The sequence below is a fragment of the Seriola dumerili genome, unplaced genomic scaffold, assembly GCF_002260705.1.
Source record: "Seriola dumerili isolate Sdu_G_001 unplaced genomic scaffold, Sdu_1.0 BDQW01000378.1, whole genome shotgun sequence".
NCBI classification, from domain to species: domain Eukaryota; kingdom Metazoa; phylum Chordata; class Actinopteri; order Carangiformes; family Carangidae; genus Seriola; species Seriola dumerili.
The window spans coordinates 23,437-44,160 of record NW_019174633.1 but is presented as its reverse complement, the minus strand read 5'-3'; the positions used below and the strand labels follow the sequence as shown (position 1 = coordinate 44,160).

The 20,724-nt window shown below is 41.5% G+C and overlaps 1 protein-coding gene across 1 annotated transcript in view; it reads left to right on the top strand.

The window, feature by feature from the left end:
- Positions 1-20,229, top strand: part of khdrbs3 (KH RNA binding domain containing, signal transduction associated 3) — a 100,248-nt gene extending 80,019 nt beyond the window's left edge. The window contains exons 7-9 of the mRNA XM_022760950.1: positions 1,673-1,755; positions 17,711-17,763; positions 20,052-20,229. Coding sequence (XP_022616671.1) covers positions 1,673-1,755; positions 17,711-17,763; positions 20,052-20,143 — 228 coding nt within the window. The 3' untranslated portion in view covers positions 20,144-20,229. The remainder of the gene's footprint in view (positions 1-1,672; positions 1,756-17,710; positions 17,764-20,051) is intronic.
- Positions 20,230-20,724: the final 495 nt, after the last annotated feature.

Below are 20,724 nucleotides of genomic sequence, written 5' to 3'. Positions count from 1 at the left end.
TTGTGATGTCACAATGAAGCAGACACTGCTCTCAGCCACGCCCCGAGTCCTGCTCCCCTGGACCTGCCGTCCAACCTTGCAGGATTTGGTTTCTCTTATTATTTTCCTGAAATCTGCTATATTTTTATTCGATTGCTCATGAAACAATCAGCCAATCAGAAGAGATGAGGCTCAGAGCCTCTCTACTGATTGGCTTATCGACTTATTGTTACGAGAGCTCCGGAGAGAAACCTGAGAGAGGAGATGTAGAACTACACTGAGATGGCTTTTGGCTCTTAAAACCATAAATATATCTTCTTATGGATCAACACAAGAAACCTGTAAAATATGGGACCTTTAAGCAATTGTTGCACCAAACCTAATATTTCAAAAACAAGAAACAAGGAAGTCTCATGACGTCTTTGTTGAGAGTCACGTGTAGTTCCTTCAGACATACTTCGTTACTGGAGGATTAAAGATAAAAGAGTCAATTCAAATACTGTCATTTGGCAAATGCATGTTTCTAATCAGGATTTAGGGCCTTAATAATAATATTGATGTGATGAGCATTTTCTGCGGCTGCTAAATCTTACAGACGTTCATTTCAAGCATGCAAATCAGGGGCAGATGGAATTAGCCAGGAAGTGTGTGGGGGATGAGAGATGTGTCGCAAGGGGTCGACGTCTTTTGTGGAACGTAAGTCCCATTTATCCCAAATTAGGACGGGTGCGGCACTGGTTTCCCTTTGATGTTCTTCTTGGCGGGGGCCTGGGTGGGGTGCACAGGCGGGGNAATGGAGTCCATCATGTAAAGGCTGGAGGCTGGGTCGACTCAAAGAGATTTTCATGTCTGTTATCTGGTGGGAGACGAAGCAACTAATAGGGACCAGACAGCTAAGTATGCGCCTCCAGAGACAGCTGATTCACTTACTTCTTCTCTTGTTTTCTGTCCTGCGTCCTGGATTTGGATGAAAAGTTACTGTTAGTGCAGGCTCACATTATGCATGTACACAATTATACAAGCTTAACACAGCACTTCAGTGATATGATCGGCCTGGGATTGATCTTTTTCACGGTGTGTCCACAAACACTTTATTTTTGAAGTGTTGAGCCTTAAGAAGATATATTTGTGGTTTTAAGAACCAAAAACCNTTCAAGGCTCATCCTTTGAGGTGGTGATGAAACGTAGCCACAGCGAGAGTCTTTACATCCTACTGTCAGTCAATTGACACAGAGACAAGGGCAGGGCTGCAGTTGCCACTTTAATGCCGCTGCATATGGGCTGCTATATCAACAGCCACAGAAGAAGCAGTTTGACCTATATCTGTGCTAAGTTGAAGGCTTCAGTGCACTGCAATGTCTCTTCAAAAAGCTACCCTATAAGAATTTGACGGATAGGAATACAATCTGTAATATAAAACCATGATTTGGTAATAGTTCTCATTTAATCGTCCTCCAGAAATAGTCGTAAACCGACATCAGAAAGGTATTTAAGTCACAATTTAACCGAAACAACGCAGCACAAAGCAGCTCCTTCTCTACTTATGTCTGTTCGACCTCTTCACTCTGCATTTCAACAGGTATTCGATGTTGCACAGGTTGTCATATCAACATCTCTTCGCTGTCAAAATGTTTACTGGTGGTCTGCCTTTTGTGCCTCACCTAACCTTTGCATTTTATCCGTGCTTCCTCAGGAATATGACGATGGCTACGGAACGGCTTATGATGACCAGGGATATGAATCGTACGACAACAACTACAGTAATCAAGGACAAAAGTAAGTTCTGCAATTTTAAAATCAAAGCTGAACTAATCAGTATTTTTATATTAATAATGGATCAAATGACTGTGTAATGTGAAAGGTAACAATAATGACGAACCCACAGATAATTAATGACTCTCCAGCTCCTCTCAGCCTTAGGGTGCGTTTTAGGCTGTTTCAGCTCATTGTTTTGGTTTTATTTTTGCTTCTCTCTCACTGCTCTCATCAACCTCATTTCCAGCTGCAGACAGCTGTTTTCTGTTGAACATAGTGGAACATTTAGCAGCTAAAGAGCCAGAGATTATATATTAATGCATGCTAATGCTTTCACTACAACAACTGTAACAGAAATAAGTAATATACAACATATCGGCCTTCAAAAATGTAGTGATTGAATCAAATCTTGAAAATCGGTCCAACATTAATATTCTGTGTGGTGATAGAATTCAGATTTTACAATCAGTTTACATGTGTTTCCATTATTTTCTCCACCTGACTTAAATCAGTGAAGATGAATGAAGGGCAGATAACAAACAGCTCTTTGTGCGATGCAATACAATTCAACTGCATCAGCCTCCACAGTGACACATACAGTAGAATCAAGAATCAACACACTTAACAAAATGTTATGGCCTTGATGAAGTTAGGATTTACTGTTGCATTAGTTTGAGCCAGGTGTAACTGATAAAGTGTTAACTGAGCGTACTGGGTTATCTTGTTATCATGCTTCAGAGTTCGTATCAGTGCATTGAATTAAAGAGCACTTGAATATGTACAGAGTTGTATCAGTGTCTTTCAAAGTCAAGTTTATGAGCTGCATCTGAGGTCGTGTGAGGTTTGCTGCTGTCTGGCCATTTGGGCTTCAGTAAATATAAGACAATACAAGGTAAAATTGAGATTCTTGAGGGTTGAGAGCAGCTGGATTACGGCGCCTGAGCCGTTAGGATTCATCCATGCTCATTTTCTGCCCTGTTTTAAAACTCTAAAGAACACGTCCTATTAGTGAGGTTTCTTGTGAGGTGTGAAATGTTTTGATTGACCTTTGAGTTGGTCTTTCAGATTAACTCAAAAGAAGCAGAATTTAACATTGACTAATTCCAGTTTGGCCTTAAAAGTAAACTGCTCCCTTGCAGCCTCAGGGGAATTAATTGCAGCTCATTATGTTAAATGTATTATCTTCGTTTTAATCGCCCTTAAAAACATCTGGCCTGAGGTGCATTTTCCTCAATGTGTTTCCCGTGTCAATGCAAGACAAACAGTCTTAGTGGTATGTTGCTCCATATAACCGAAGGTCCTGCACGGCTAAATGCAGAATATTGATTTTCTTATATCCAGGGAGCTATCACACTCTCCAAGCCACACAAGGTCAAAGGCTTTCGCTCTGGTTTGTTGGTGTCCCACTGTATTTCATCAGCGCACAATGTGCCGCATTTATGTATGCCTGTGTGCCACTTCAAAGAAAGAATGATAGTTGCCACATTTAGTGTGTCAGAAATTGGATTGTATTGGCAGCGGCAGGAAAAAAGGAAAACAGACACAGAGAAGAAAAGAGGAAAAAAAAAATCATTATTCTGTCCCTTGGCTTTTGTAAGTAGAGTGGTCAGTTTTTTCTTTTGTGGAGGTGTCAGGATGTATGTCACCCAGGCTTCATCCATCTTTTGTGCTATCTCTCTTTTTTCGGAGGGGGGGGGGGCAGATCACACACCCACACGTACAAGCATTCCTCTTCCTCTAACACACCGAGGGATGTATCATGAAGTGGTATAGAGATGCTCGCTTGGTGGATGCAGGTCTGCCTCAGGAATTCTGCAGCTATTTGTTTAAAAAGGAAGCAAAGCACAGAGGGGGGAGGGGTGGTGTGGAGGGGTAGGGGAGGGAGGGGAGGGGGAGGGGTGGGGGGGGGCTCTGGTGGCAGCACAGAAGAAAAAATGGAGTCCATCATGTAAAGGCTGGAGGCTGGGTCGACTCAAAGAGATTTTCATGTCTGTTATCTGGTGGGAGACGAAGCAACTAATAGGGACCAGACAGCTAAGTATGCGCCTCCAGAGACAGCTGATTCACTTACTTCTTCTCTTGTTTTCTGTCCTGCGTCCTGGATTTGGATGAAAAGTTACTGTTAGTGCAGGCTCACATTATGCATGTACACAATTATACAAGCTTAACACAGCACTTCAGTGATATGATCGGCCTGGGATTGATCTTTTTCACGGTGTGTCCACAAACACTTTATTTTTGAAGTGTTGAGCCTTAAGAAGATATATTTGTGGTTTTAAGAACCAAAAACCATCTCAGTGTAGTTTTACATCTCCGCTCTCAGGCGTCTCTCTGGAGCTCTAGTAACAACAGGTCGGTGAGCCAATCAGAAGAGAGGAGGCTCTGAGCCTCTGAGCCTCTCTTCTCACTGACTGACTGTTTTCTGAGTAATAGAATAAAAATATATTGCAACTCTCAGGTAAAACCAAATCCTGCAAAGTTAGACACTGGGTCCAGGTGGGTGGGGCTTTGGGATTGGCTGAGAGCGGTGACTGCTTTGTTGTGACATCACAAAGTAAGAGAAGTCCTGACGGTTCGTTTTCAAGGCTCAGTTTCTGAATACAGGCTGTGTGCATTCCTCTGTGGACTGAGGCTTTGATACTTTCACAGAATTAATATAGAAGCTAGACCTGCTTTATAATCAAAACAGACATGAAAGTCTCACTTTATACAATATGGCACCTTTAAATACTTCTATTCCAAACCACAGGATCATATTACAGTGCATATTATGTGTCCACAGTAATCCGTTCATTACCTTTAATTATTGCATTTTAAGAACAGGGAATAATACGGCAACATAATACCGTGCCTCCCTCCACAGCTTCCTCTTCATAGTCACAATCCTATTTAGCTTTATGATGGACAAAGGTGCCTTATTTTCATCCCGAGCCTGAGGAAAGTCATAGCAGGTCCCAGCTGCTGCAGGACCTCGAGGAGAGTGTGTGTGTGTGTGTGTGTGTGTGTGTGTGTGTGTGTGTGTTTGTGTGGACAAGAAGGCTCTCCTAACAATGTTTCTCGCAGCCTAAGGAGCTCCTACTCACCAATCTGAGCTCTGACTGCGTGGCAGGATTTCAGTTGCCGGAGGATAACAAGCAGAACAATTTACAGTCTCTCTGTCATGGTATTACCCCGATGGCTTATGCTAGAAACAGGCCTGCCATTTGTGAACACGAAAGGAGAGAAAGAAGGGGGGGGGGGGCGAATGCATAGTACCATGCTAATGCTTTCACTACAACAACTGTAACAGAAATAAGTAATATACAACATATCGGCCTTCAAAAATGTAGTGATTGAATCAAATCTTGAAAATCGGTCCAACATTAATATTCTGTGTGGTGATAGAATTCAGATTTTACAATCAGTTTACATGTGTTTCCATTATTTTCTCCACCTGACTTAAATCAGTGAAGATGAATGAAGGGCAGATAACAAACAGCTCTTTGTGCGATGCAATACAATTCAACTGCATCAGCCTCCACAGTGACACATACAGTAGAATCAAGAATCAACACACTTAACAAAACGTTATGGCCTTGATGAAGTTAGGATTTACTGTTGCATTAGTTTGAGCCAGGTGTAACTGATAAAGTGTTAACTGAGCGTACTGGGTTATCTTGTTATCATGCTTCAGAGTTCGTATCAGTGCATTGAATTAAAGAGCACTTGAATATGCACAGAGTTGTATCAGTGTCTTTCAAAGTCAAGTTTATGAGCTGCATCTGAGGTCGTGTGAGGTTTGCTGCTGTCTGGCCATTTGGGCTTCAGTAAATATAAGACAATACAAGGTAAAATTGAGATTCTTGAGGGTTGAGAGCAGCTGGATTACGGCGCCTGAGCCGTTAGGATTCATCCATGCTCATTTTCTGCCCTGTTTTAAAACTCTAAAGAACACGTCCTATTAGTGAGGTTTCTTGTGAGGTGTGAAATGTTTTGATTGACCTTTGAGTTGGTCTTTCAGATTAACTCAAAAGAAGCAGAATTTAACATTGACTAATTCCAGTTTGGCCTTAAAAGTAAACTGCTCCCTTGCAGCCTCAGGGGAATTAATTGCAGCTCATTATGTTAAATGTATTATCTTCGTTTTAATCGCCCTTAAAAACATCTGGCCTGAGGTGCATTTTCCTCAATGTGTTTCCCGTGTCAATGCAAGACAAACAGTCTTAGTGGTATGTTGCTCCATATAACCGAAGGTCCTGCACGGCTAAATGCAGAATATTGATTTTCTTATATCCAGGGAGCTATCACACTCTCCAAGCCACACAAGGTCAAAGGCTTTCGCTCTGGTTTGTTGGTGTCCCACTGTATTTCATCAGCGCACAATGTGCCGCATTTATGTATGCCTGTGTGCCACTTCAAAGAAAGAATGATAGTTGCCACATTTAGTGTGTCAGAAATTGGATTGTATTGGCAGCGGCAGGAAAAAAGGAAAACAGACACAGAGAAGAAAAGAGGAAAAAAAAAATCATTATTCTGTCCCTTGGCTTTTGTAAGTAGAGTGGTCAGTTTTTTCTTTTGTGGAGGTGTCAGGATGTATGTCACCCAGGCTTCATCCATCTTTTGTGCTATCTCTCTTTTTTCGGAGGGGGGGGGGGCAGATCACACACCCACACGTACAAGCATTCCTCTTCCTCTAACACACCGAGGGATGTATCATGAAGTGGTATAGAGATGCTCGCTTGGTGGATGCAGGTCTGCCTCAGGAATCTGCAGCTATTTGTTTTAAAAGGAAAGCAAAGCACAGCGTAGGGTGAGGGGACGGGAAGGGAGGGTGGGGGGGCTCTGGTGCAGCACAGAAAAAATGGAGTCCATCATGTAAAGGCTGGAGCTGGGTCGACTCAAAGAGATTTTCATGTCTGTTATCTGGTGGGAAGACGAAGCAACTAATAGGGACCAGACAGCTAAGTATGCGCCTCCAGAGAGACAGCTGATTCACTTACTTCTTCTTCTGTTTTTCTGTCCTGCGTCCTGGATTTGGATGAAAAAGTTACTGTTAGTGGCAGGCTCACATTATGCATGTACACAATTATACAAGCTTAACACAGCACTTCAGTGATATGATCGGCCTGGGATTGATCTTTTTCACGTGTGTCCACAAACACTTTTATTTTTGAAGTGTTGAGCCTTAAGAAGATATATTTGTGGTTTTAAGAACCAAAAACCATCTCAGTGTAGTTTTACATCTCCGCTCTCAGGCGTCTCTCTGGAGCTCTAGTACAACAGGTCGGTGAGCCAATCAGAAGAGAAGGAGGCTCTGAGCCTCTGAGCCTCGCTTCTCACTGACTGACTGTTTTCTGAGTAATAGAATAAAAATATATTGCAAACTCTCAGGTAAAACCAAATCCTGCAAGTTAGACACTGGGTCCAGGTGGGCGGGGCTTTGGGATTGGCTGAGAGCGGTGACTGCTTTGTTGTGACATCACAAAGTAAGAGGAAGTCGCTGACGGTTCGTTTTCAAGGCTCAGTTTCTGAATACAGGCTGTGAGCATTCCTCTGTGGACTGAGGCTTTGATACTTTCACAGAATTAATATAGAACCTAGACCTGCTTTATAATCAAAACAGACATGAAAGTCTCACCTTTATACAATATGGACCTTTAAATACTTCTATTCCAAACGCACAGGATCATATTACAGTGCATATTATGTGTCCACAGTAATCCGTTCATTACCTTAATTATTGCATTTTAAGAACAGGGAATAATACGGCAACATAAATACCGTGCCTCCCTCCACAGCTTCCTCTTCATAGTCACAATCCTATTTAGCTTTATGATGGACAAAGGTGCCTTATTTCATCCGAGCCTGAGGAAAGTCATAGCAGGTCCCAGCTGCTGCAGGACCTCGAGGAGAGTGTGTGTGTGTGTGTGTGTGTGTGTGTGTGTGTGTGTGTGTGTGTGTGTGTGTGTGTTGTGTGTTGTGTGTGGACAAGAAGGCTCTCCTAACAATGTTTCTCGCAGCCTAAGGAGCTCCTACTCACCAATCTGAGCTCTGACTGCGTGGCAGGATTTCAGTTGCCGAGGGATAACAAGCAGAACAATTTACAGTCTCTCTGTCTCGGTATTACCCCGATGGCTTATGCTAGAAACAGGCCTGCCATTTGTGAACACGAAAGGAGAGAAAGAAGCAGAGAGAGAAGAGACGTGAGGGGGGGGGGGGGGTAGAGGCTGCTTGTAATGCTGCATCAGTGGATTTACTGATACCTTCATTAACTTGAAATATATATTCCATGTAACATGCAATTCAGTCGGCTGTGGGTGGTGATCACGGTTTGGCGAATCAGTCAAATAATTAAGCAAGTAAGTAAGATAAACATGATCTTACCACCGTGGATAACATCTCACTTACATGCAGTGTTTTATCAGTGGAAAAATTAAATCTGCGCTAAACTGAGGGTTTATTCCACTTTTATCTTTAAAAAAAAAAATCAGAGCTGTTTTGGCTCTTCCAGAGAAAAAGACCATGTACTGGTGCTAAATTAATAAATTACCATCAGAATATGATGTGATTAGTAGATTTGGTGAAACTGCAAACAATAGGTTTTCTGAAATTGTCTGAATTAAATTTCAGAGTTAATTTGACAGATTAACTAAGAATGAAAATTAGTTTGTTACAGTCCTGATAAACCTAGTCCTGTAGCGATTACAGGTAACAGGTACAGGTAACGTGTGCAGTAAACAAAGGTAGTAAAAACACTGCGCCCGAGCGCTACTGATGCTTAAGAACTCCACACCGTACCTTTAAATTGTTACTAGGATACCATACAAAAAAAAAAAAGATTCTCCATTAAATGTCAAATGCTGTGTCTCAAGTTGGATATTTCAGTCAGTGCGCTGACATGTAGTACGCTGTGTACACAGTGTAATCACTGGCATAGTGTGTGGATTTCAACACTGCCGTTGTGCGACGTGTCCTCCTCCTTCTTCGGTTCCTGTTTTCACAAGTTTGAAAATACGTTGGAGGTCCTTCGCCTTACTATACGTATAGACAAGATGGCGCCCATTGAGGGTGAGAAGTGTCCATCATTTTACCCTCATCTGGGTACTTATACTGCACTGCATGGTGCCATACTCAAAATAGCAAGTTTGAGTATAGAAGTACACAAACTTAAAATTTTATGTTTTTGATTTTAGTATTCTTGGCCGAAAAATGTACGTCAGTGTTGAAAAGCAAAAGTATCAAAAATCATTCATTTCGTCCTATGACTTTGTCCTAATTGTCTTTGTTTACAGCAACAATAAAACCTCATGAGTTGATAGAATAATTTTGTAGCATTTTACAAAGCAACTAGTTGAGGCATAAATTAATAAAAATCATAATATAGCCGTCTGAATCACAGTTGGGTAATTTACTTAAAAGCTACTATAAATCTTTAGCTACTGAATAATTTTAATAATAATATTATATAAAATTATTCTCATAGTGGGTTTAACGTTGTACTTCACTGCAGGACTCGAGTCCATAAACTCCGTTACTTTACATCTGTGTGTCGGACAGTGAAGATGATAAAATCTTAATGTTCTCTGTTGTTTTAAACTGATACAAAATGTGATGCTGCACATTAGTGTACACAAACTTAAATAAAATAAAAAACAGTACCCACTGACAAATGAGACAAGACAACCTGTGTAACTATACTGTACACATCCTGTCACACAGAGCAGCTAGAATTGAGCAATTTAGACGTAATTAAATTTGAAAGGCACTCACGACCTTAAGACATGAGACTTAAACTAAAAAGCAGTTTCTCGACGCCCTGAAGACATTTCACAACATTTAAATCTTTCAGAAGAGAGCTGACGCCTCGGGGAACCTCGTGGAAAGCTACCTCAGCATGACAGCCGTGGCAGCTCCCAGATCACAGCCTCCACTTACTGTGTTTATCCACGACAGAGTACTGAGCTACCGTCTGTTTTGGAGATGCGGCGGAGGGGTTTCATCTCGGGAGAGTTTATCGGGAGCCGCAGCGGTTAGGTACCAATCGTGTGCTCAGGTCAAGGAGGCCGGAGGAGGCTGCTTGTGTGGAGAGCGTCTCTAATTTTATTAGCAGAGAGAAGGTGACGTCTCTGTAGGGAAATGAGAGGGATGACAGCTGTGGCACAGCCCTGGCCGGACACTCGGTGAGGTCACGGCGAGGTCGTCTTTCTTGTAGCTCGGGCACGATCAAAGCATTATTTCGTACTTGACACCTCAGAGACTGCCGGCTGCCGACACCTCGCACCTTCCCTTGCACCTTGCTTTGGTACGCTACATCGTAGGCTAGATCCCAGAGGCCCGCGGGTACACGGATAGCTGTGTGACAGCGTTTTAAAGGGCAGACGCATCCCTGAGGAACAACTGTAAATCTTAGTACAAGAAGACGGACACAGAGGAGGAGAACAGAGGAGGAGAGTGGCTGGATTTTTAAGTTTCTCTGTGTTGCACTCTAGGATCGATTTGCTCAAAAGAGCCTCAACACCAGCATGCACACACAAGCCTCCAGTCTGACTATTATTCAGCAAATCACTTTGGGGCTAGTTACTCATTTTTTACACTGCAAAACGCTACAAAAAGACTATAATACATCTGCAGGAGCTGATGTGTGAATATTTCCGTGGGATCGTCGTCAGAAACACCTCATTATCAAACACTGAAAAGCAAGATATCAAACCATGTCAACTTCCTTGACAGTTCTGTCAATGTAGAATCTTTCTGTGTGCGCATACAGACAAGAACACGCATTATACAACACAAAGGGACGGCCTGAGGTGGCTAACAATAGCTAATGCTAAGGTACATTCACAAGTATGCTTGTAGCTGTCTGCGTACTGCTGTAACATAAAGAAATACCACAGAGCATCCAGCTCACTGCTATAAAACGTGGTCATTACAGCGGTGAATCATCGGGTCTCCCAGCAAAGTACCACAGGGGGCAGTGAATACAGAAGTAGGGACAGGGAGTTTATGATCTGTCTACACGGCTTCACATCTATGGTGCTGCCAGTGGTAAGCTGGTCATCAAGGCAGCTCAGCAGTCAGTGATGGAGAAGCCAGTGAGGTGAAATTTGGAGACGGTTCAGCGAGACGACCCCAAAGCTTGTCAAAATATGTCGATATTATATAAAGCATATGTATATGTGCATGTATGAATTAAAGATATGTCATTAACATACTGTACATATGTTAGACCACAGGCTATATACCATAATTCATCACATAGATGTGTTTTAATATATGTGCACATACAAATTTTACTATGGGTTTCCTGTATGTTATAAAGTCATAGCTTCATATATAAATTGAGGAAAAATAAAAACACAAAAACATATCAAACATTCATAAAAGCTTTCCAATAAAATAATGTTTTAAGACGCTAATGAAGCCGCCTGTCTGACATCAGTAGGTAGACTGCTCTAACAACAAAGACCTCGTCACTCTTAGTCACTAGCTGAGACCCGCTGGGAATAACCGGCAGAGCTCCATCCACCGAAAGTGAACGCCCAGGAACATATGACATAAGTCCACTGGAATTACTGTATTTTCTATGACTCAAAATCCACATTAAAAGCCAGATGTGAGCGGCACGTAAGCCACCCAACCAAACCGTCTACGCGCTGATAAACAGAAAAATCTACTGATAAGAATAGTTTTCAAGATGTCAAGCAGGGTGAGACCGCAGTGAGACCAAAGAGCTCATGGCTTTGATGATATGCTTCGTCAGGGGGTCACCGAAAGTCGGTACGATTCCTCCTCTGGGACCCACAAACTCATTTCAATCCATATGTTTTGTGGTGTTATCAGAACCCTCTGCATCAGTTTGACCTTTCTAGAGTTGACCGTTTGTTTAGCAAAGTTAAGTCTAGTCTAGTTTTCTTTTTCCCGTGTGCACAGTAAAAACTGTATATTCCAAGTACATAATGAAAACCATTTACAGTAGATTCACAGTGGGGGTTATAATGGGAGGCCAGTTTTTGTTTGTGTTTGTGAATTATAGATACTAGAGTACTGACTTGTTCTGTCGTCTCGCATTGACCCAGGATGAACGTACATGTTTGCAGTTAGTTCGCCACAGCTTTGTCTTCAATCGTCAGGCGATGCTAATCGTTTGCTCCTCGGCCTTTCTGAATGCTGCTGCCAGCTTGTCGTGTCAGAGCCTTAAGGCAGACAACATCAATTTAAGGCAATACATTGTATTTTTTTTTTTATTTCTTTTTTATTCGTAGTACAGATTGGCTGTGTTTGCCGTCTGCTTCTAAAAGACCTTGCAGTTGCTTCACAGATGCCGGGTACCTCGATGCGTGTGTTTTCAAAGGAGACAGTTCGTCAAGATGAGTGACAGGCGCTGTGGCGGGAATTGGACCATCTGAGGGGACGCAGGGCGGGATTTACGCCTCTCTCTCTGTCTCAAGACAAAGAGTGGCATGTTGTAAATTTAATGCTCTTTCAATAAGACATAACAGAGTCTCTCACAGATTCCAGATACATACGGGTCTTCAGATGAACGATTTTCAAAGAACACCGTGGACTGATTCGACTTGAAGAGGCGGTATTTTCCCTGAAGGATAATTTCATGTACCCCCCCCCCAAAAAAAAAGAAAAAAAATGTAGCATAAGTGGTCCGCTCAACACCAGAAAGAATAACTCATTTATAAAGTCAAATCTTTGCCGTAGGCCATTTTGTCCCTCTTTGTGACTCTTCAGCGGGGGGTCAGCGGCGGAGATAGCTTTGCAATCAGCCTCCACATTTAGCAATCACCAGTGTATCCATAAGGAAGTTTCCATTTGAAATTATGTGAGCTTCATTTCATACTAAAAGGTGGAGAAAAAAAAAAAGTTAGTTCTGCAATTTTTTTTTTTTTTTTTTTTTCATCCATTTTCATTGTATTGTTGTCTGTGGAAATCACCACTGAGCCAGCATAATCAGAGCATTCAGTGTGGGGCTTTTTTTTTTCTCGCTTTTTTCTACTTTTTCAACCTTGTGCTCAGAATGAATGAAAAACATGATTACACAAGAGGCGTCGAGGAAGGATTTGCAGTCATGATCAGTTAAAGTATGCAAAATGCAAGAAGGAGGCTAACAGAAGAAAAGCAGCCTCTCTCCACATCAGAGCGGCGACGTGTTACTACCTCTGCAGCCTCTTTTCGCAATGTCCTACAAGATTTCTTCAAATTTATCACAGAGGACTGGAAGAGTAATGGCAATGTAAGAAAACAAAGTCCACCGGGGACATGTACTGCATCATTCAGATTTAACACTGCCATCTGTTTCGTAATGCCCAGGAACGGCAAACATCAGTGGTTAGGACAACGCATTTACAGAGAAGACAGATGTGCTGGAGAGGCAGGGTCTTTACCTGTGGAAAAGTAGGCCTGGAATCAGATGCCTGATGAAAGAGACACACTTATCTAATATGTGTTGTGTTTGTCTCTCCTCGCCGGCGCTTCAGACAGATTTTCTTCTTCTTCTTCTTCTTGTTTTTGGCCAGTGAAGTTGAGGGAGACACAAAGCAGCGGATGCCTTCTGCTAATGAATGTCAAATCAAAAGCCGACCTATTTAGAAAGTCAAAGCGCTTTCGCACCTATGACAGGGCGATGTCTCGAGTGAGATCTATCCTCCCAGGGCACCGCAGCTCATGCTCATGTTCATGCGGCCAGCTGCACACGTCTGGCTTGGTGAAGCTGTGATTTGGGATCAATGATGATAAATGTAAAAATGTACAAGGTTATGGTTCTGAGGCAGAGGAGAGGTTTTCAGGTTAAAGTTTTTTATTTTATCTCACATCAACCAGCCAGTGACCAGAGCTTTAATGTTTCATCTGCGTGATGATACAGTTTTATATGGAGATACAGTATATATCAAGTATATCATCCCATTGTGATCAGGCAGTACAGCACTTAAAGATTTCTTGCTGTTAGCATTTGCCAATTTTAAAAAGTTACAACGAATCCTGTTTTAGCACCGTGGGGCGGGGGAGTTAACTTCATGTTTAATGCTAAAGAGCTAAATGCTAAGATAAATGATACAGCTGAATTGGTCCGTCACTTTAGCCTACAATTTCACAAACTTGACCTATATTAAACTATTAATTTCCTCCTCCAAGGAAGACATGTTTTCACTGTTTCACTTGTTTGTTTGTTTGTTTGTTTGTTTGTTTGTTTGTTTATCAGCAGGATTAGGCAAAATTTTACTGAACCGATTTACACCAAACTTGGTGGAGGGGTGGGGCGTGGGCCAAGGACGAACCCATTAGATTTTGGGGCAGCTCTGGATCATTTAGCATGAATTTGAATTTTTATCTGGTGTATGTTGTTTGACCTTGGTCTTGGCGGAGGTCTGCGCTCTCTGAGTGACCTTCTAGTTTTCACTAACATTTTTATATAAAATCCAAAAATTATATAAAAAACAACATTTTTTATATGATCTGCTCATGTTGCATTTGGAGGTCGATAATTTTGGTAATACTAATAAAATCTGAGCTAAGCAGCTGTTCTTCTAAATTGCCAAATAACATAATAAAACACCTTTTCTCACCAAGTATCCCTTCCGATTAGTACTTCACTTTACACTGAAAATCTTCACTGTATAGCTTCAATAAATAAAAGATGTTCAGTTCAAATCTTTAAATTCCATATATACAGCCTACAGAGATCTAGTCGATGTTGGACGTGCTGCAGGGCAGTTCGATTCTAACGAACCTTTGGCCACACGAAGTAGAATTTTACCAGAATCTCTGACCTTCAGGACGCGTCTTAAGACTCACCAGTCTCTGTAATTGAGAAGAGAAGGTAACTACAGAGAGAAGTTGTGTAGCAATATTGATAAAATGTCACCTCAGAAATTAGAGGTGCCTAACAGCTTTTGTTGCACTCTTCTCCTTTGTGCAGAGAGCGGGTCTGTACTGGCCGCTTTCAGCGCAGCAGACTGCTTTTATTGGTCCTTTCTAACTTTAGCAACAGAGAAGCGTAAAGGGTTAAGTGAGCTTTTTTTTACAGGAATCTTGGCTCCCAGTTTGTTTGTGAAATAAATGTATAGGAAGTAAATTGTGGGGGGAAATGCTGACAGCCTACAGCATGTAAGCAAGCCTCTGAGATGGTGTTAGCAGAGAGGTGTAGTGTCCTGATTTGTGTTGTCTGGATGTTTTTTATTGCTGAATATGACAGAGCTGTACAGGAGAGCCCAAAATAATCCAATGTTTCTCATACTTCACAATATGTCTGCAAGCACCTGTGAATTGTGGCAAATTGATTTTCTGACATTCATAAAAATTTATGTTTATTTCAAAGATGGAGTCTCTGGAATACCCCCCCCACCCCCCTCTGCATTTTAGCATAGTGTGAAATCTAATTATTTAGTATCCTGTCAGGTCTTGTCTCGGGGTACACAACATGACGAGCCAAAACATGCATTCAGTTGTCACATGTCTCTCTGTCTCCCTCTCTCTCTGTCTCTGTCGGCCAATGAGTGTTGTCAAGGATATTGCAGCGACTTGACATCCGTGGCAGATGCACAGTGGCACCTCAGCCACGAGGGCTGACTGGAAACCTCGCGCTCAGAGAAACAGCAGCTGGCCTAGCTTCTTGCAGGGAGACTACATTAGCACGAGGGGAGGTGGGGGGAGGGGGGGGAGCCTTGTTTGCTCCTGCTGGCTTGGCATTGTTTGCAGTTGAATTATGGACTGTGTAAAATTTATGCTAAGCCTGACTTAAGGCACGAGCCTCTTTAGGGAGCTGTCTCATGTCTCATTGAGCCGCTACAGTGCTCTTAAAATGATTCCTCCCACTGTCCTCAATTGGTCATGTTGTCTTGTTCATCCTCACCAAGAAAATGTTGCAGAAAACAATGAAGGAGCCAATCAGTTTGTCATGCGCTCGCTGTTGAGAGGCATTATCAGTGGTGGGGCAGACGCCACAGAAAGGATCAATTCTCTCAGATTACAAGGAAGCAGTTTTTTTCACTTACCTTGACTCGTCTTGAAAATGTTACAGTTGTGTTGCGCAGGTGTGAATGTTTGTGTTTCTGAGATTTTTTTTTTGCCTGCACCCCAATGTATTTATACACTTCATTTATGTGGGAAGTCACATTTAGATCAAGGTATTAACAGGAAAGATACTAAATTTTTGTGATCTAATTATACATTCAGATATGTGTTCATATAAATAAACAGACCTAAAAACAATGATCAGCGTGTATATTCAAATATATTTAAATATGCATATGCATTACACTATACACTGATACAGTGGAGTTGAATCCAGTTTTACTTGCGATGCTCAAAGCAATTACATTAAAAAAAAGTAAATAAAAAAGTCAAAGTAAAGTTTTGTGCAAGACACAATGTCCCAGTGTCTAATCCACCGAACACACTGTGAAAAGTTTGAGCTGGAGCTACTGTCTACTAAAGACAACTGTTGACAGCGTGTTGTTTGGATTATTCAGAATAACAGGAGAACTGTTTCTGGAAGGATGTGTTGCAGTTCTTTTGTTTTTTTATTTAAACAACTGAAATTCAGTTCACTTCTGTTGAATTTAGGTGAAGACGGATCCTTTAAGTTGAACAGCGCTTGTTTCGTCCTAATTTAGTTTGAATGAATAAAACTAAAGACAAATAAAGCAGGTTAGCCAGTATGCTAGCTGACACACAGCAGGAGTTTAGCTTTATCATTTTGCCAACTTTTAGCATTTAGCATAAAATTTATTTTTTAAGTTTGTCCATGGACTTTGGCAGGATTAAAGCTTATTTTCTACAAAATGAACACAAAACATTGAAGGGAATATGTGCTGTGTAATGACAGAATCATTAAGTCAAATAGCCTACTCCATCCTCATACAAACATATGATGGCACTTTATGAAAACTAATGGAGGAAACACAAAGAGCTACATCTTCACTGTGACCGTGAATTTATTAGAATATATAAAGAGGAAGGATTAATGAAAATTGTGAATCTGTGAAGATTAAAAATTACTTTTTCACGATGGTTCGGCTTCTTTTCATGTGGTAGATGAACTGCCCAGAGAAAAGCAGACTCAATAGCAGACTGAATTTGTAGAAATTGATTTCCTGGAGTGCTGCAAACTGCTGTAATCTGATATATGAGTGGAGTGTCTCAACCCTGACTCTTGGGCCTCGGTTTGGCTTTTGAAGATCGCACCACGAAAAGCTACTCCATTACAGTAACAAGAGCAAAATGTAATTCGTTACTCCCACACTGGTGTGTCATTACTGTCACCTTTTTGCCCTCAGCAGTCGGGCGGTGTTGATGTGGTGTGTTGGCACTTTGGATGGTGCCTTCAGCTCTCTAATCCGGAGAGCAGAGAGGTGCTGCTGTCGCTGACAGACTGACTGACAGGCAGGCGGAGAGGACCCAGCTGTGATGGCTGGTGTCGGCTCAGTGGCAGCCTTATGATGAATTGCCTCTCTTGAATGATAGCGCTGTTACTGGATGATACTGACGCAGGATTGTTCTGTCAGCATCTCACCGGCAACCGCAAATAAAGAAATAAATAAGTAAGCGAGAAATGAACCGCTATGCAACTCACCTCCCCATCTTTTTATTTTTCATTAAAGTTGCCACCTCTCATAGATCTCCATATGCACTGATATGGAACTGGAGGTTGGTGCAGAAAGGCGCTGGAGGAAATTGCCTTGTAGAACCACAAATGTGGCCGAACTTTTGAATGATTGAAAGCTGCCTCTTGTTTGTTTTTTGTTTTTTTTTTAACTTTTATATCCAACAGAGTATATCTGACAAAACACTTCCTGTGTGTTCTTCTTTGTTACCACTGTGTAAATGACTGCATATGTGATATGTGATAGCATTTGACTTTGTATATACAGAAAATAAGTCACTTTCCATTTATTTGTTGATAAGTGCAATTAGTTTGATACAGAATGTATTTTTTTCCCTTCTTTCATGTTTATTCTTATATTCATCTCGCTGTTCTGTTTGTTTACAGCTCAGATGACTACTATGAATACGGACACAGTGGGGAATCGTATGATTCATATGGTGAGTTGCAGACCTCTTCTCCTCCAATATATCTTCTGTCAGTTGTCAGAACAATATCAATTTATAGTCCCTGACTCTGCACTGCTGGCTTCATCTCTGTTGCCATAGCACCTGGGTAATTGAATGATGTCTTAGACACATTAGAGGGGAAAAAAAAGCATCTCAAAAGTCTATGATAATCAAATACTGCTTCAGTTCATCTGGCTAATTAGGTTGGAGTAGTGCCACCCAAACTCAAGAGCAATTAACAAACAACTCAGAGAAAGACACAGATAAGGCAACAGACCAGCAGAATACAATGATGTCTGCATTAATGCTCATCCTAAAAAACTATATCTCTTTATCTCTTTATCTCTTATTATCAGCTTTATCATGCTTAGTTAAATTTAGAGGATAATCCACAATCCAAGTCTTCCTTCCCCCAGCTGCCGCCACATTTAATACACCGGAGGAATGATAACAACTTCTTTTTTTATTCCAGGTGACTCCAGTTTGTTTGTCTGATTCTGATGCAATCAGCTCAACAGAACAGTTTTGTGTTTGAGGCCACTTTAAACAAAACTGGTCTTTAGTTTGGAAGATGTTCATCGTGTCTGAAAAGACGTGTCGATAGCTCCAGTTGCCACGGAGTTCAGACAAAGTTAACAGCACTAAGATAATGTTCAAAAGTCCTGTGTCAGCTTACTGTCAGATACAGTGAAAAGTGGGCCAAGGTCATTTCTGCCGCAGCACTCGAATGACAGAAGAGCTAATATACAGTACAGTACAGACCATGCCGCTGTGCAGCTGAAGGTTGATCTGTCACTACTAATGTAGGTGTAGCTCCTGTATGAACTGGATAATACTTGGCCAACCACTTGCATCCTTGATAACAACCTAGGTGATGACTGGTCAAATGCCAGAACTAGATATGTGTAGCCAGGAAGGCACACAGGCTGCACAGAAACAACCCCGACGTATTAGCTTCCTACTTGTTACTTTGACTATGATGTTGGTTAGTGGTTTCAGGCCCTGACAAAAAAAAAGCTGCAACAAAAATTTCTAGTAGCACAAAGCAAACTGAGTGAGAGTCATAACGACAGGGTCAGATTCAAAATGTGATATGTTGTATTTTAAAATATAGTGTGTGTGTGTGTGTGTGTGTGTGTGTGTGTGTGTGTATAGAACATTGTCAATAAACCTAAAACTAAAATAAATATGATACATGTGTTTGTGGCAGATATTTACACTGTGTTGTGGCCCATTTAATTCTCTAAAACAAACTATCCCGTCAAAGCTGTTGCAGATATCAGGACAGATTGTTGTAACTGAGACGGACTGAGAAAACCTTTGAGTTTTAATCCAGCTCTCAGACAGTCAGTGACCGAATGAATGCAAACAGAAAACATAGTCAGTTACATTTTAATTTCGGCAATGCATCATTTCCCTGTGTTAGAAACAACTGACTGTCTTCTGCATCATTAAACACCTATGTGTGTTCTTTTCATGCTGCAGAGATCTGAATGTGTTTTTAGAAGTTAAGTCGTAGGGAAATAAAAACTTTCCCAACTTTTCTGACCACACAAAGTGGAAGAGCTGAGCAACTTCAACTCATTAGGGGGGTGCGTGCACATAAAATACATTAAAAAAAACCCGCTGCCGCTCGGGTCACGCACAGAGAAGGCGACAGTTCAAACAAAACAGATAAACAGTGCTGATGTGCATCCTTGTTCAAGGTAACACAAGGTTACCTTGGTCTATTTCTTCAAAGTGACTGTCAGTGAAAGGGTGACAGGTTTAATTAAGGGGTATTGGCTGTGTGCTGCCAACAGAGAGCCTGTACCCAGAAAAAAACACAACCCTTTGTGAGCCTCAGCTCTAGGGAAGTCTCGGCGCTGGCTGAAGATCAGACAAAGGGTGCCATCGATACTGGCACTTTCACATTGACAGTACCAGGGGGTGAACGGGGGCTGATTTGGGCTAATGGTAATTGTGACCTTTTTGCTGGGAGCCACTAAACGGGTCCTTTTCAAGTAGCTATTTGATCCTCTCATTCAATTATCTGAGATGCATCTTTCCAGGTGAAAGTCAAGCGTCTTGGTGCGAGTCGCCGTTTGTATTCGCGGCTCGCAACGGCGCTTTTGTTATTACGAGCCACATCAATACCAGACATTCAAAGCGCTGGCAACTTACTGCTGCATTTATTTCATCGAAGGGAGCGCATTTACAACATTTGCATAGAGCTTGAGTATACTATAACACCTCTGTAATCCCTCACCATCTGCTTCTTCTCTTTTCTTCTTAATCAGGTCAGGAAGAGTGGGCAAACAATCGCGGCAAGGCACCGTCGGCACGAGCAGCCAAGGGAGTGTACAGAGAGCAGCCATACTCCAGATATTGAACTGTTTATACAACCCGCACCTGAGTCCTCATGGCTGTTTCAACCCAAGTAATGGATTTTTTATGGACGCTCCCACCTTTTTAGAATTGAAAACTAAACCACAAAAAATAATAATACTAATAATAATAATAATAATAATAATAATAATGATAATAATAATAATAAAACGAATGAAACGCCGATAGCAAGACGATGAATTAGTAAATACTGGTTTTCAAAAAAGAATAATCCCTGTGATCATAAAAAACATACTCCCAGTGGGTAAAATGTGTAGAGCAATTAAGGTAATCTATCTTTTTCCTCTTGGAGAAACTGGACGTTGAGGTTAAGAAAGACTCCATAGTACATTAAGTTTCTCTCTCAACTGATTGTGATTGTGAAGAATGGCATTGTATCAAGCTGTTTTACTCAGTAATGATTAGTAAAACGCTATAAGCTGTTTGATACGATGTTTCTTACACAGCTGCCGGCGCGACTCAATTTATCACCCTCTATTCTTTAAACCTTGAACTGCGTGGTTGATCACTTTAAAATGTAGTAGCTTAGTTCTAGGAAAAGTGCAGTACTGTAGATATTTTTTC